The sequence below is a fragment of the Callorhinchus milii genome, unplaced genomic scaffold, assembly GCF_018977255.1.
Source record: "Callorhinchus milii isolate IMCB2004 unplaced genomic scaffold, IMCB_Cmil_1.0 Scaffold13, whole genome shotgun sequence".
NCBI classification, from domain to species: Eukaryota; Metazoa; Chordata; class Chondrichthyes; order Chimaeriformes; family Callorhinchidae; genus Callorhinchus; species Callorhinchus milii.
This window is the reverse complement of record NW_024704754.1, coordinates 15,104,847-15,119,965: the sequence shown is the minus strand read 5'-3', so window position 1 is coordinate 15,119,965 and position 15,119 is coordinate 15,104,847. Positions and strand designations below refer to the sequence as shown.

The 15,119-nt window shown below is 44.1% G+C and overlaps 1 protein-coding gene across 1 annotated transcript; it reads right to left on the bottom strand.

Moving 5' to 3' along the window:
• Positions 1-930: 930 nt before the first annotated feature.
• On the bottom strand, positions 931-13,711 carry LOC103177332 (cyclin-I-like). The gene is made up of 7 exons (XM_042340140.1): positions 13,166-13,711; positions 8,597-8,753; positions 7,278-7,424; positions 5,024-5,098; positions 3,912-4,052; positions 2,710-2,940; positions 931-2,154 (listed from the first exon to the last, which is right to left on the bottom strand). The coding sequence occupies exons 2-7, from the start codon at positions 8,708-8,710 to the stop codon at positions 1,837-1,839; spliced, it is 1,026 nt and encodes a 341-aa protein (XP_042196074.1). The 5' UTR covers positions 8,711-8,753; positions 13,166-13,711; the 3' UTR covers positions 931-1,836.
• Between the last annotated feature and the right edge of the window lie 1,408 nt (positions 13,712-15,119).

Sequence of the window (15,119 nt, the reverse complement as noted above, 5' to 3'; positions counted from 1 at the left end):
AGGTTTTACAGTAAATATTGCAAAAGGAGTTAATGGCTCGAACTAAGGGTTAACCCTTCATATCTTGCAGTTCCCCTATTCATTGTGTACAAAGTTAGGATGGGTTTTGACAGGGCGAATAGAGAGAAGCAATTTCCATTAGTTGGGGAGTCTGTGATTTAGGACAGTATTTATAAGATAGCCTCAAGAGCAAAAAGTGGTCTTAAGCTGAATATTTTTTACACTGGAATGCCCCACAAAGTAAAGAAACAGAGGCAGAGTCCATTGTGAATTTCAAGACGGAAGTAGACTGATATATGAAGGATACAGACTTGAAGGGATGTGGGGATAGGGCAGGGCTGTGGGAAAGAATGTACACCTCGCTCTAAGAGCCTGTGACTTATTGATGAAAATGTAGATTACTTAATGGGATTGCCCAACTATTTGCAAAACAGTTCACACCCGAATTTACAAACAGAGCAAAGTAGCCTTAACAAGTGCAAATAAGTCCCAAGTAGTTTTAAATATAGCATATGTCTCTCTGTTACCAGTCTGTAAGCAATGTTACACTTCATTGCAAAATGATGTTTTAAAAAGAAAGCAGCACCTCCTCTGAAATGACAAAAAAAAACTTTTTTTAAAAAAAATTACACAAAGGTGACATTTCTGTAACGGCTTTAAATTGTCATTTTCAAGTTTCATTTGTAATTGTGTTTACATTTTTATAAGAAAAACACAGATGGCCACAAGTGAATTGAAGGCATGGAGTTCTGAGGACTGTAGGATCATAAATTGTAGTTCGTAAATTTGTTATTCAAACAAGCCTTGGGACATCCTCCCAACGTGGAAGCCGCTGCCAATTATTTTTAAACTTTCCCTCCTTACTCCAGCTAATGTTTTGCTTTTTGACATGGTTCATCGTTACACTGCTGTGTGAATTTGATTTTGTGCACATACAATATATACTTATATATAGATATATATGTATATGTTGTACACATTGAAAAATTCCACTTTGATTAATATGGCCTTACTGTCTGGTTAAAACGCTCAATTTAAAATTCCTGATGTAATAATACAGGTAACAAATATGATGGGATTACTTTACAACACCCCCCTGCCCAGATGAAAGACATATGCACCATTGGGGTATTAATACTTCAAGTGGAACTGCTTATAATTTTAACTTAAAAATAAAGTGAAGCTGCTATGCATATAATTGCCACGAGATAGCGCCAGTGCACCTTGAAAAACAATACAAACAGAAACTATTATTTTTGTGCTGTAAAAGTGAGGGATATACAGTACATTTGAGAGTAAATCAGCTTAATATTGCTCGGTAGACGCATTGCGGACGCACCACCTGTATTCTGGTGGGTGAAATAACATGCAATACAAGAAACGTACGGAAGGAATGGGCTTCAGTCGCACTGACTCCCAAGTTGTGCAGATGGGGAACACGTATCTTGTGCAAATCAATGATTGTCTGTCACATTGTGGGCTCACGGTGGAGAGAATCTTGCTACGCTGTTGCTGTTGNTTTTTTTTAGCCGGGTCTTTTCCAGTTTGCGTGAGGACAGTCTGAGTGAGAAATATTTGAGAGGTTTAAAGTCCAAGAGAATTCTAATTGATTGACATCACAGGAATCTAGCACTGTGGTAAATCCTGATGTCTGTCCGACCAACCGACCAACCAACCGACCTACAAAGGTCTTTCACAGTCTGGAGCGATTCCCTCTATGTGCGTTGGAACCCTTTGTCCAAGCTGATTCTTATGTCAATGCTCTTGCTCGGTTATTGTTGTAATATTAATCACTTATTTCCTTCACTCTTGCTGTGAACTGCCCCCCTGCGGGTCCTATACAGACTGTAACGGGGGGCAAGGGGAAGCATTGCCCTCCAGATTCGGTGGGGCCCCGAGATGGTTGCCAATCTCGCTCCTCGCAGGACATTTGGCTGGAGCGGGGTTGGAGCTGGCTGTGAATGTCTGGCCTGACCACAGAGTCGCTTTGCCCTGTGAGCCAACTCGCGAGTCCCATTTGCGATCCTCGCAATGACTGGAACCCAAATTCATAGGATCAAAAATGTAGACGGTGTTGGGGCACCAGCAGGTGGCATGGGAGTACATGTGGCGCACCATAGTCTCTTTGCAGCGGATAAACTCCGAGCTGTCGGCCTGTAAGAGACAGACGAAGGTGTTGAAATGAGGTTAACGGAGGCCATTACACCTGCTCGCAGGACACTTATTGCTCAGGACCAAGACAGCAGACGTGCATGTGTGTGGCGTGTACGTGTGGGTATCTAATCTACAGAACAGGACAACTGTGTCTCAGGCCTGGGGTTATGACAAAGAGCAAAACAAGGGCTAACTTCCGGGTCATCAAGTTGACATCACTTCCCCGGATCTACAATAGCCAAATTTGCCACCGCAGAGTGAAATCAGCGACACTTCCACTGGGTATCCCGCATGCACAGCGGGCAGGGAGTGATGTTAACGGCGACCGGATGACCTGGAAGTTGGGCAGAAAAGTGGGAGGGGGGGGGGTGGGAGGCACGGGGTTGGGGGGGGAATTATGATGTAACTTGATGGCCCTGTAGTTAATAATGAATATAATTAAACAAGAACTGCGGCCTTTCATGACCAGGAAGAAGACGGGGGAAGCGGATGAGTTGTCGGAGGTTTATCTCTACGCCCAAAGAGAACATACAGACTAGACTCGCTTCTCCTCACCTGTGTTTTCTTCAGCAGATCAGTTATAACAGCGAACCAGTCGGGGAGCAACCGCTCGACCTCCAAGCTGATAATCGCCAAGGCCAACGTGGAGCCCCTGAACTGCAACAGCTGGTGGCAGGCGATACAGTGCTGTAGCTGTATGGTCAAAAACGCCGCGTGGCGAGAGGGGTTCATCTGAGGCCACTGGCTGAGGAGATGGGGCCGGCTGGACAGCACAGTGGCGTGGAGCTGGACAATGGAAATGCTTGTAGGTCAGCCACTGGATTGCCAAACAGCCTTTGCAACACCTCCCTCCCTCCCCCCACCACGACCCCCTGCCCCGCCCCCCCAACCCTCGCCCTGCGGCTTATAGCCTCGCCACACAATTCTACCACTCGCTCCCAGAACCCCCCGTCACCCTGCCCGCGCCTCTCAAACTCAACGGCTGTGAATGTGTCAAAGACGAGCGGTGATCTCTCTCACTGTCGGACTCTATTGGGAATTAGAATGTCGATTAGAGCTGCTAAATCTCTCGCTCTGCCCCCACCCCCACCCCCACCCCCACCCCCACCCCCCCACCTATCTTGCCCAACCACACACACAGTTTCAATCGATATTATTAGAAGCGCCTGTCCTTTACCAGATCGGTCTGATCTAGAACCTCCGGCTCAGTTTGAGAACTAAGCCGGATCTGATCCAGACAATCCCAAAACATGGGTCTGAGAAAGGAAGCGATTGCCTTAAACCTTGAAAGTAAATTGCAAAATGTTTAATGTGTTCGATTCACAAACGACAGCCTGTGGGGTCCACCGTTATCATAGATAAACACCCAGTGCATGCACAGCAGCAGATTACGCTCTCTTACCCCCCAACCCTCCCACCCCCCGCCCGCCCCCCCCCCCCCCCCAGTGCCTCTCGAGACTTTATAACAGCAGCATGGACTTCTTTAGTCTCAGACTATCTCCTACTCTCGCTGACAGTGAATTGTAATCTCCCCTCTCCCCTCCCGCGCCACCGTGGCTAGTGTCCTGTTAGAGGACGGTGTCCGTGCGGTTCATGCTTCTGCTTTGCTGGCGCTCGATAGTCGCAGGACAAACAACCATATTCCCTCTCTCTATTCTCTTGAAAAAAAAAGAGGCCAGGAGAGCGAAGCTGAGCAACTCGGCAGCTGTGAACACGAGCCTCCCCTAATCCCTAACCTCCGACCGCTGAATGCTTACTATGTTCATGAAGTCCACAGCCGTGGCAGTGCAAAGGTTCCACTCCAGTTTGTCCAGAATGATTCGCTCCATCCGCAGAACCTCAGCGGGAGAACAGCTGCAGCCGCTGTTGCCCACCAGGTCCTTGGCCAGGATTGTATTCTGTCAAACGGTAACAAAGTCGTCGTGCCGGTTTCTCTACAGAATGTCATTTTTGTAGCATTTTCTTAAGCTCAGTAAAACTCGTCCTAAAAACCGCAGAGATCGCGTTGGTCCCTCATTGCTTTTGACTCTCAGCCTTCCTCCTCGTCAGCTCACGATTTTAATTCGCGGTCGGCCTCGGGTTCTGAAACTTATTACCGTGGGATACGCTGTACAGTTTGGGACACGACGTGTACGTGCGACTGTTAGGATGGCGGAAGGCGAATTGGACAGACCTTGCTCATGTTTCGTCGAGCGAATCTCACGTTCTTATGAATAAAGGAAACAGAGGCATTTGTGGGGTGTTGGGTCACTGACGGTGTTTTGCAGGCTTTGCACCTTTACATAACATGGCTAGATTATGATGATGATGCTTGCATTTGATGTAACGCCTTATCACATCGTTGAGACGCCTCGAAGCGCTTCACACGATATACTGTAAAATGGAGTCACTGTTGTACGAAACACGGCAGCCAATTACAGACAGCAGTGGATTGCGTGACAAATTTTGAGAAGTATACATATCGAGGGATTATTATCCGGAAAGCGATCGACCAATCGATAAACAACCGGGTTTCTCTTTACTGCAAGGTAAACAGAGGCGTGTGGAGTAAGGAAACTTGCCTAAGGTTTCGTCCCGTCCTGGAATCAAACCCAGGTCCTCTCGCTTGTGAGGCAAGCGCTCTAACCGCTACACTACGTGACTCTAAGTTTGTTATTTTTACATGAATTGCTACGTGTTTATACTCCACACGAGTCTTCATCCATTCCTTACTCCCTTCTATCCCCTTCTCTCCCTCAAGAAGATCTAGCATTTCTCTTGAATGCATGGAATCCTTTAGAGTGTATTATATTATTATACAGAGTGTTTTAGCTGAGTTTTAATTTAAATCCATATAATACAGGGAATTAAAAACACAAGAAGCACCAACCTCGTCTTCCTCGTTCATTTTCAATGCCAGAAACAAGCTGGAGATAGCGATGCAGCGATAATACTTGTCCTGTGCCTTGATATGAAAAAAATGGGATATTGTTAAAAGGATGAAATGAGATGAAACATAACCCTACAAACCGAAGCTCTAACAGGTGGGGAGGTTCTCCCTATTCAAGCAGAAGAAAGCTTGCCAGAAGGTACTTTTAATACCTTCAAGTTCAATTCCAGACAGGGCGAAACCTTGGGCAAGTTTCCTTACTCCACACGCCTGATAATAATCCCTCCAGAACCAAAAACAATAATAAAAATTGGTCATTTTCAATCTACGACTGTTTGTGGGACATTGCTGTGCGCAATTGGCTGCCGCGTTCGCCCACAAATATACAGTCAATTCACTTTACAGTGTGTTCTGTGAAGCCCTTTTTGGACGTCCTCCCGACGTGAAAAGCGCTATATCAAATGCAAGGATTATTATTATTATTATAATGGCAAACCATGCGGTTTTAGCTGGTCAAACTCCAGCAGTTACCTCAACGCACACTCTGGGGTCCCCAAGCCTTGGTTCGTGCCAACCTGTGCCTAATACTCTCTGGAATTAGGTAAGCAGTGAGCGTCCCACTGAGGAGAGAGTGTGCATTCCATTCCATACACAGGAATTTCCATGTGTAGGGTGGCATACATGAAATTCTCGGTCTGGTTTGGATACTCTTTAAGTGTGGTGATGGGTTTCCCTGTGAATCAGACACCAGCTAACCAAGAAAGGGGATAATATACCAGTACTTTCCAACTGGATATATTTATAACTAAACAGCCATTTCCTGACAAACAAGACGCGAATAAAAAGGAAGTGATTTTCAGTGCTCCTTCCCTGTTTCTTCGTCACTCAGCATTGCATTTCCCCAATGAGATGACAGCAGACCGACAACAACAAACTCCTGATAACTCGACATTGGCTTAACTTGTCACTGCCACTTAAGTCATCATACTGTCAATATGCCGTCTGCATTTATTTATGTGTTTATACATATGCCTAACTTGCCACTCTGGATAACTCTTCACCGAGCCCTTTTCCCCTGGAGTAACGAGTTAGCAAAAGTTCACTGAATTATCCATCTGCTAATATCACTTTGTAACTAACCTCTAAGTCTCACTGTAAGTTGAGAGTAAATAGAGTCGATACTCTTAATTTCCCTTTGCTTTGCACCATTCTCTCTCCTGCCTTGAAACCTTTCTTATGAATGCATCTCTGTGTCTTCGTTCAGCATTAAATCCTCTTTTCCTTCCTACCCAGCAATCCCCTTTGTCTTTGTGAAGCCCTCGGAGATGTTCAAGGTCCTCTTGAGAGATACCAGACATGTCCGTTCCGCTGTACGTGACAGGATCAGTCTGTTCATTGCATTAAATGCGCACCTCTCTTCGCCAGAGCAGAACTTGGTTGTCCTGTTCAGTACAGACTACAAAATAATAATCCTTGTATTTGATATCATGCCTTATCACGTCGTTGAGACGTCTCAAACGCTTCACAGAAAATACTGTAAAGTGGATTGACTGTATTTTATGGGCGAAACGCAGCAGTCAATTGCACACAACAGCGTCCCCACAAACAATAAATTTGGGAGTGTTGGGGATCTGCTTCAAGATTGGGAAGGATGTTGTGATCTGTTCTCCGACAAAATAAAGTCACAGGCAGAACCGGCAAGAGACAGATCCCGAGCAGAACAAGAGTGAAAGAAACTACAATATGATTCCACAACTTCTCTTGTGCCTCACAGTCAAAGTTGTGCCTTGTTAAATAGGATGAAAAGAGATCAAATACCAGTGCTGGACATCTGGCTATATATTTATAACTGTACAGCTGTTTTAACTGATGACCAGACAAATAAAAATGAAGTGATTTCAATGTTCCTTCCTATTTTCTTCGCCACTCACCAACTGTGAGGGGCTGCATTCTATATTCCAATTGTTTCCCTTTAAATAAACTATAATTGCATTAAAAAAAAAGGCTTTGTACGTATCTAGGCAAAAGCACTGCCCATTACGTTGCTTATCCCTACACTCAATGTCTCCTTTAATTAATTATTCTCTCTGTGGCTAATCCTGGCCACTGCTTTTATAGCTTTGACCTTTGTTAAATGCGAAAGGAAACAGCGGAGGGAGAAACAAATGCACGTTAAGTCCCGCCACCCCCCCAGTCACAGGCAGAAAATAAATCGAATAGCGATAGAACCATCAAAGAGTTAGTTTAATTGTACCTTAACTGATGCTAACAGGCGGTCCATAATACTGACAGCAAGAAAGAAGATCTCCGGTTCATAGTAGAGCCGAGCACACAGTTTCTCAAGCCAAATGACTTCTTTTTCACGCTTGTACGGAGAGAGAGCTAGCTTGCAATGTGCATCCTGTTGAATTAAAATAAAATGCACAGTTGAACATAGTTGATATCTCACAGAGCTATCGTTGGCTCAGGCACAGACCAATGGTGTGAAGTCCCTGGCGGTAACTGAGATCAGCTAACTCAGCACAGACAGGAAATCAAATCTGAATAGCTTAGGGCCACCCCAACTCAACAACAACAACAACAAGTTGTTCCAAAGCCCTGGACAATCAAGAATTATACTCGAGCTGGCGGTTGGGATCAGGAGGGGTGGAGGTTGGAAGTAGGAGGGTGACCAAAGGTGCGGTCGAAGAGGAGGATCTTCAGATGGGCCTTGAAGGACCTAAGGGAAAGAGTGAGGTGAAGGGACTGCGGGATGGAGTTCCAAAGGGTAGTGGCAGAAAGGCTGAAGGCCCAACAGTCGATGGTGGGGCGGGCAGTGTGGGAGGCATGAAGCAGGCTGGAGCCCACTGAGTGGAGGGAATGGACAGGTCAGTATGGAGTTAGCAGTTCACAGAGGTAGAGAGGAGCAAGGCCACAAAGTACTTCGAAAGTAAGACTTCAGGATATCAGCGACCAGCTACGTTTCTTCTTAAAATGTGATGAATCATTAGCAAACGACTCTCTCTTAGAAAGATCTCTGATCGTGACAGGCCATAGGAATATCATGGACTGGTATCTACCACCTACAAAATACAGTCACTACACATTACGGTATATTCCGTGATGTATTTAAGAGATATCCTCCCGATGTGAAAGGCACTATATTAAATACAAGAAATTATTATTATTATCTTTAGACCACTTGTTGGTAACTGCATTCGATATTGGGGGAACGCAGAAGAATCTCTGGAGTGCTCTATATCCCCACTCTCAAAATTGACACGAAAGAACAACTAATGGCAAATAATGAAAATGTGCTTTTTTTTGCAACGCGTGAGTCCTTAATCCTTTTCATTTTCCGACAGGGGCTGCCTCTTTAATTAACCAGATGTTTTGACCTTAAATGTTGAAAGAAGTGTCAGATATAATAATAATATGGTCAACAATATCAACTGACCGGAAAGTTTTTCCCACAAGCAAGGAATAATGTGCAAATCGCAACGGACGTCTGATTCTAAAATGACAGGATGTTGGCACATTATGGAGTCTTGGGGAAATGTAACGAGTTTAACGCATGCATCAACGACTACATACCTGACTGCCTGAAGTCTTGAAAACAGGCACTTTCCATAACTTGGCTTCCCTGCGAAGTGCATTGTCCAAGAGCAAGGCAAGTCTTGGACACTCCAAGGATCCAGGACATGTCATGGCACCTCCAGCTTTGGCCAGGTTCCCAGCGAGGCAGAGGTACCTAGAGACAAAAAATATGTATTGAGAATGTGGTTTGGGAATAACATCAAAGATGTGTGACTGTCGGGTCAGTCGTGACATGGGCTGGAGCGTACTTTCACACGCCCGAAACACAAGCGGCAATTCATTCGCAAGCTCCGCAGGCTTCGTGGCAATGACACAGCGAGAGAAAAGGTGTCAATTCAGAATGTGGCGAAGGGCAAAGATCCAAGTTACCAACGTTAAAAGAAACAGCAACAAAAATACGAAAGTGCTGAGACCCTCAGTATTTGTTGTGGATGAACTTACAGTTTGCAGAGAGACAGAAAACCACAAAGAGTCGTTAAATTCCGTCTGTCATAAAACAAAGACCAGGGAACAAAGGAGCCTTACAAAACAACGCCATTTAATGTTAATGGTGCTGAGGTTCTTTCATCAACAACAACAAAATTATATTTATAGAGCGCCTTTCACGTCGGGAGAACGACCCAAAGCGCTGAGAGAGGGCTCACAAAATAAAATTTATTTTAGGAAGGTATTGAGATAACACTTAATCTATGAATACTTCATCAAACAAATCACCTATTTATTTATTTATTTATTTATTTATTCATCTACCGTGTAAATTTTTGACACCTGAGTGTCTGACACATGCAGAAGATCATCACCGCGCTTAAAGGAAATGTCTGGAATGAAATACACATTCTCTCCACTTACTTACCTAATTCCAGAGAGTATTAGGCGCAGGGTGGCAAGAGCCAAGGCTTGAGGATCCCACAGCGTGTATTGGGGGAACTTCCCGGGGTTTAACCACCTAAACCGAAAGGCTTGCCGTTGAGAGCACTGTGTGGCCAGCTTCACAATGCTTGTCAGGCTCACACAACACAGGGTTTACGGGAGCTGATTAGGAAGAATTCCTCCCCTGAGCACCCGGCGTTATATAAGTGCAAGTTGTTGTTGTTGTATCTGCCCCTCCAAGTCTTGCCAGCGAGCCAGACTGGCTTTGGCTGTCATCAACAGTGCGATATTGTTATGAACTCTGCTGTCAGGAAGTCACACTGGCAGTGTTAGCAATATTAATGAAATAATAATCCTGTGTTAACCTTTGCTGCACTTCTCGTATTTCAGTAATCTTCAACCTGATAGCGAAAGCGATTAAAACAGTGAAAGTGAAAGTTTCTGAAAATCCCTTCGTGGGAGGATAAAGATTGCCGAGGGCTATTTGTAGAGTAATAGTTAAGTAATAGAGCGTTTTGTTTACAGGCTGGGGCGTGAAGGAGTAATGAAAAGTTGGACACAAAGGATATGTTGAGGCCAGAAAACTGAATTCATCGAAGAGATAGCTTTTTGCTATAATGGGAAGATGATAAGGAAATATTAGAATAAACCAGATGTAGTTGAAGTCGCGTAGCGTAGTGGTTAGCACAATCGCCTCGCAAGCGTGAGGACCCGGGTTCAAACCCCAGGCGGGGTGAAACCTTCCTTCCTCCACACACCTCTGTTTAGCAAACAGTATGTAGGAACCCGGTTGTTGAGTTAATTGGTGGATCGTTTTCCAGGGGTAATAAACACCCCCACCCCGCCGCCCCCCCCAAGCAAAATTGGTTACTCAATCCATGACTGTTTGTGGGACTCTGCTGTGCACAATTAGCTGCGGTGTTTTGCCCCCAAAATACACAATTCACTTTACAAGGTTTTCTATGAAGTGCTGTATGACGTCTCAATGACGTGATGAGGTGCTATATCAGCTGCAAGGATTGTTATTATTATAAATGGGAGAAGGGCATTATCATTCATTGTTTGTCCAGTGACCCTTCCTCACTCTCTGATCCCAGCTATCAGTCTGGTCTCCCTGTACTTAGGTTTGTTCATCTCTCTAGGCTTGGATCCATGTTAAATTGCCCTCTGAAACTCTCCCATTAAACACTCCAGATCTACTTGTTCTGTACGGAGCTTCTCAAGCCACACTCGCAGGAAACTGCTAGGGAAACGATTGACACCTATATGGGCGATTTGGGCTTTGCTCTCCCCCTACCTCTGCAACCTCCTAACCCCCCTACCAACCTGTCCACTCCCTCCGCTCAGCGGGCTCTGGCCTGCTTCACATCCCCTGCCTCGCTCGCCCTCCCATTGACAGACGGGCCTTCTGCCACTCTGACCCCACCCGCTGGAACTCCATCTCGCACCTCACCCCCTCCCTCGCCTCCTTCAAGACCCATCTCAAGATCCTCCTCTTTGACCGTGCCTTCGATCACTCTCTTTGGCCTCCTGCTCTCCACCCTCCCTGATCTCGACCCCCAGCTCGGGTCAGAAACACTGATTGTCCAGCACCTTGGGACGTCCTCCCGACGTGAAGGGTGCTGAACAAACATAATTTTGTAGTTCTTAAAAATTAGAATTGCATCACTCAGTAAACACAGGCGTCTCTTGGGTTTTCCCAAAACTTTTCACAAGAACTTGTTGCTATCCCTCCCCCTCTGGAGACTTTGGCAGCTCGTTGTTCTGTTTGAGAAACAGAAACCGTCCTAACTCTGCTGACGATCATATATTTAACGCTAATCCCTTTCTTGGGAATACAATAATATACACACACCTACATTTGTTACCATCACCAGCCCCATTTATGGCAGTTTCTGTCCAGAATAATAAAGAGAGGAGGGAAGTAGGGTTGGGTCTGTCTCGTTGGATGATCTGAAAGACTCGCACAAAGCTGTGACAATGGATTCATGTTCAGATATTGCGTGCACCTAAAGGTAAGTTCCATCCCACACATAGTTTCAGTTTGACTCACGAAAGATGTGACACATTTAAAGGAATTGAGAAACAACTAGCTGTAAATTGAAGTTGCCACAGTGGAAGGAAGGGATAGATATTCTTATCTAATACCTCCGTATCTGTGACAGCCACACAAAGTGACAGCACTATCGCCTCGGAGTCAGGTTGAAGGTTCGATCCCCACGCTGGGACTTTGAATCATAGTCCAAGGTGACACTCCATTGTAATGCTGCGGGTGTGTTTTCTGGAGATAATAATAATCCCTTAAAATAATAATAATAATAATTTGGTCACTCAATCCACGGCTGTTTGTGGGACACTGCTGTGCGCAATCGGCTGCCACATTTCGCCAACAAAATATACAGTCAATTCACATTACAGTATATTCTGTGAAGCGCTTTGAGACGTCTCAAAGATGTGATAAGTTGCGATATCAAATGCAAACATTATTATTATTATTATTGTCACTGGTGCCGTCCTTCAGACGAGATGTTAAACTGACATCCCACCTGCTTGTCCAGGTGGAAGTTAATAAAGATCCCATGGCACTTTTCAAAAAGAGGAGGGAGTTTCTCCCAGTGTCTTGGCCAACAATTCCCCAAATAAATTTGGTCACTCCATGACAGTTTGTGGGACACTGCTGTGTACAATTGGCTGCCGCGTTTTGCCCGCAAAATACGCAGTTAATTCTTTTTACAGTCCAAAAAGCTTTGAGAGATCTCGATGACGTGATAAGCAATATCAAATGCAAGTATTATGATTTATTATTTTTACCATCATTAAAGAAAAAGGGCGCTAATTTCATTACCCCTCAAATAAAAATAGGTAAACAGTGACGAAAACTCCGAAGATTTGAACATTAAATTTGAAAAACATTTGAGTGGACAAAGAAGGAGACGGAAGAGTGAGGTAACAATAGTAAACATTGCATTTGATATAGGGTCTTATCACGTCTTCGAGACATTTCAAAGCGTTTCACAGAATATACGGTAAAGTGAATTGACTGTATATTTTGTGGGCGAAACGAGATCACAATAATCCAGAAAATAAATCATCTCGTATGAAATGCACTTAAATGTAGTCAATACAGAAGGTAACACTGTCGACAGAAAAATACTGTGTGTGAGAGGTGATCAGATTTACCCATTTACAGTGAGACAGAGAAGAGACCTGGGTCTGTCTTGCAAGAAATCTCACTGTCCCCTTCCAACAACATTGCAAACAAGTGCAAAAAAAGTTAAAACTGCTTAACTTTTCAGCTTTGTGTTCCAAAAGCAGCTAAACATGTGAAAATCCAGTTGTTTAGTTTTAACCCTAAACCTTCCTTGCCAACTCTATGCAATCTTTGCAACTCGCTGTAATAAATCAACCTTTAGCAATGCAGCTTTGTTAGTGCAAGAAAAAAAAACGTCCTCAAGTTTCAGAAATAAAATAATAACCTTATTTTAACATCTTCTTAACATGACACAACATGTAGCAAACTCAGAGCCTGACCACAGATATCAGCCCAGAAAAGCATTCATATCCTTTTGGGACACTAATGTCTTGTTCTTTGGTTGTATAGTTGTGACAAGAGAACCTTATCCCTCTCAAAGAAATGAACAAATACATTTTTTTTTAAAAAGATGCATATTACTGTACAAATAATTACTTCCTTACCTCTGCCCAAGACACAAGTGACCTCTGAGCCTTCCTCCCTGCTCTCAAGTCCAGAAACAACTTGGCATCTTCTTGTTGTTGACCCCTTTTTCCAAGGAGACAAAAGAGAGAGAGAGAGAGAGAAAAAACCCTCTCAAATCTGTTTTGATGGTTGAAAACCTGAACTGGGGCTGTGGGGCAGCAGGAAAACAGAACAACTTGCCAACCCCCAACACAGGGAGATCATTGTCTTCCTGGAAATAGGCAAAGAACATACACACACACACACACACAAAAAAAAACACAGCAATACTTAAAACTATTGGGACAACAGGAGGGAACACAGTTCTGTTCTGCACTGCACTGCAGCTGAGCACTGTGTGTGAGAGTGAGTGAGTGAGTGAGTGAGAGTGTGTGTGCACTCAGTCTCTCTGCAGATGTATGTGGATCTGTGTGACTGTGTCACAGTTTGCAGGACTTTGACTCCTCCTTGGTTCTCACGCCAGCAGTTACGTGCTCCATGTCATGCCATGATCCATTTTGCAATGTCAAGGAAGCAGAGTTTTTCAGTTGTTTCCTGCAAAAAAAATTTTTTTTTTACAGTTAAATTCTTGTTGGATCATGAGCAGCAGCAGCCCACAACATGTACAGCAACACAACACACATAGCCTCTCCCTCCTCCCTCTCTCAGTGGCTCTGATGGGTTGAGCATTTTAGTTTCTGAAACTTGAGAGTTGTTTTTTTTCTTGCACTAACACAGCTGCCCTGCTCGAAGCTGATTTATTAGAGCCACTTACAAAGATTGCCAAAGAGTTGACTCGAGAAAAGACGAATATGTCCAAAAGCAAATCTGGATTTTTACATTTGAGGTGTTTTTTTTTTGGGACACAAAACTGCAAAGTTAGTTTTAACTTGTATTTGTTATTGGAAGGGGTTATGTGAACGCCTCCTCCCACCCCCTTCTGTGTTAAGGGTTTCCTTGTAATATCCGGTAGTTCTAAGAATTCAGACACTCTCTACTAAAACCACATTCTCACTCCATCTCAATGTGACTTCTTACTTTTCGAGGTTAAGACACATCGCAGCTAAGATGTGTGCGACATTAAAAAAAACATATTTTATGTCTAAACAATAATAGCAATAATCCTTGCATTTGATGTAGTTCCTTATCGCATCATAGAGACCCCTCGAAGCACTTTACAGAAGAAATTGTAAAATGGATTGACTGTGTGTGTTGTGGGCAACATGCGGCAGCCAATTGCGCACAGCAGTGTCCAACACACAGTCGTAAGAACGTAAGAATTTGCCAGGCGATAGAAGACCAAGGTCCACCTAGTTCGCCTTCCACCAACCTGGCTGTCGCTCGACCTGTTGTGTCGCAAACTGTATACCGTATCCCGAGATATTTTCCAGCAGTCAACTATCTAATTTGTTCTTGAAACAAAAAAAGACAATTTCTGCTTCCACCGTCTCCCCCAGGGAACCTGTTCAATAAATTTACTGTTTTGTTGTAATTAACCCAACTTCTGTACATTTCAGTGTGTTTGGCAATCTAGAGTCCGGTTAGCGCTCTCACCTCGCGAGGGAGAGGACCGGTGTTCAAATTCTGGGCAGGGCGAAAGCTTAGGCAAGTTTTCTTACTCCACACGCCTCTGTTTACATAGCAGTGAGTAGGATCCCAGTTGTTATTCAATTGGCGGATCGCTTTGTGGGGATAATAATCCCTTTCAAAATATTTATAAATAAATGCTTTGGTCGCTCAACTCACGGGTGTTTGATGTGAGCAATTGACTGCCGTGTTTCGTCCACAAAATATACAGTCAATTCACTTTACAATATATTCTGTGAAGCGCTTTGAGACGTCTCAATGACAAGATAAGGCGCTATGTAGAATGCAAGGATTATTATTGTTATTATTATTATAAATTGACAGTCTGTTCCAGTAGAATAAACACAGAATACAGTTTTGGATAAT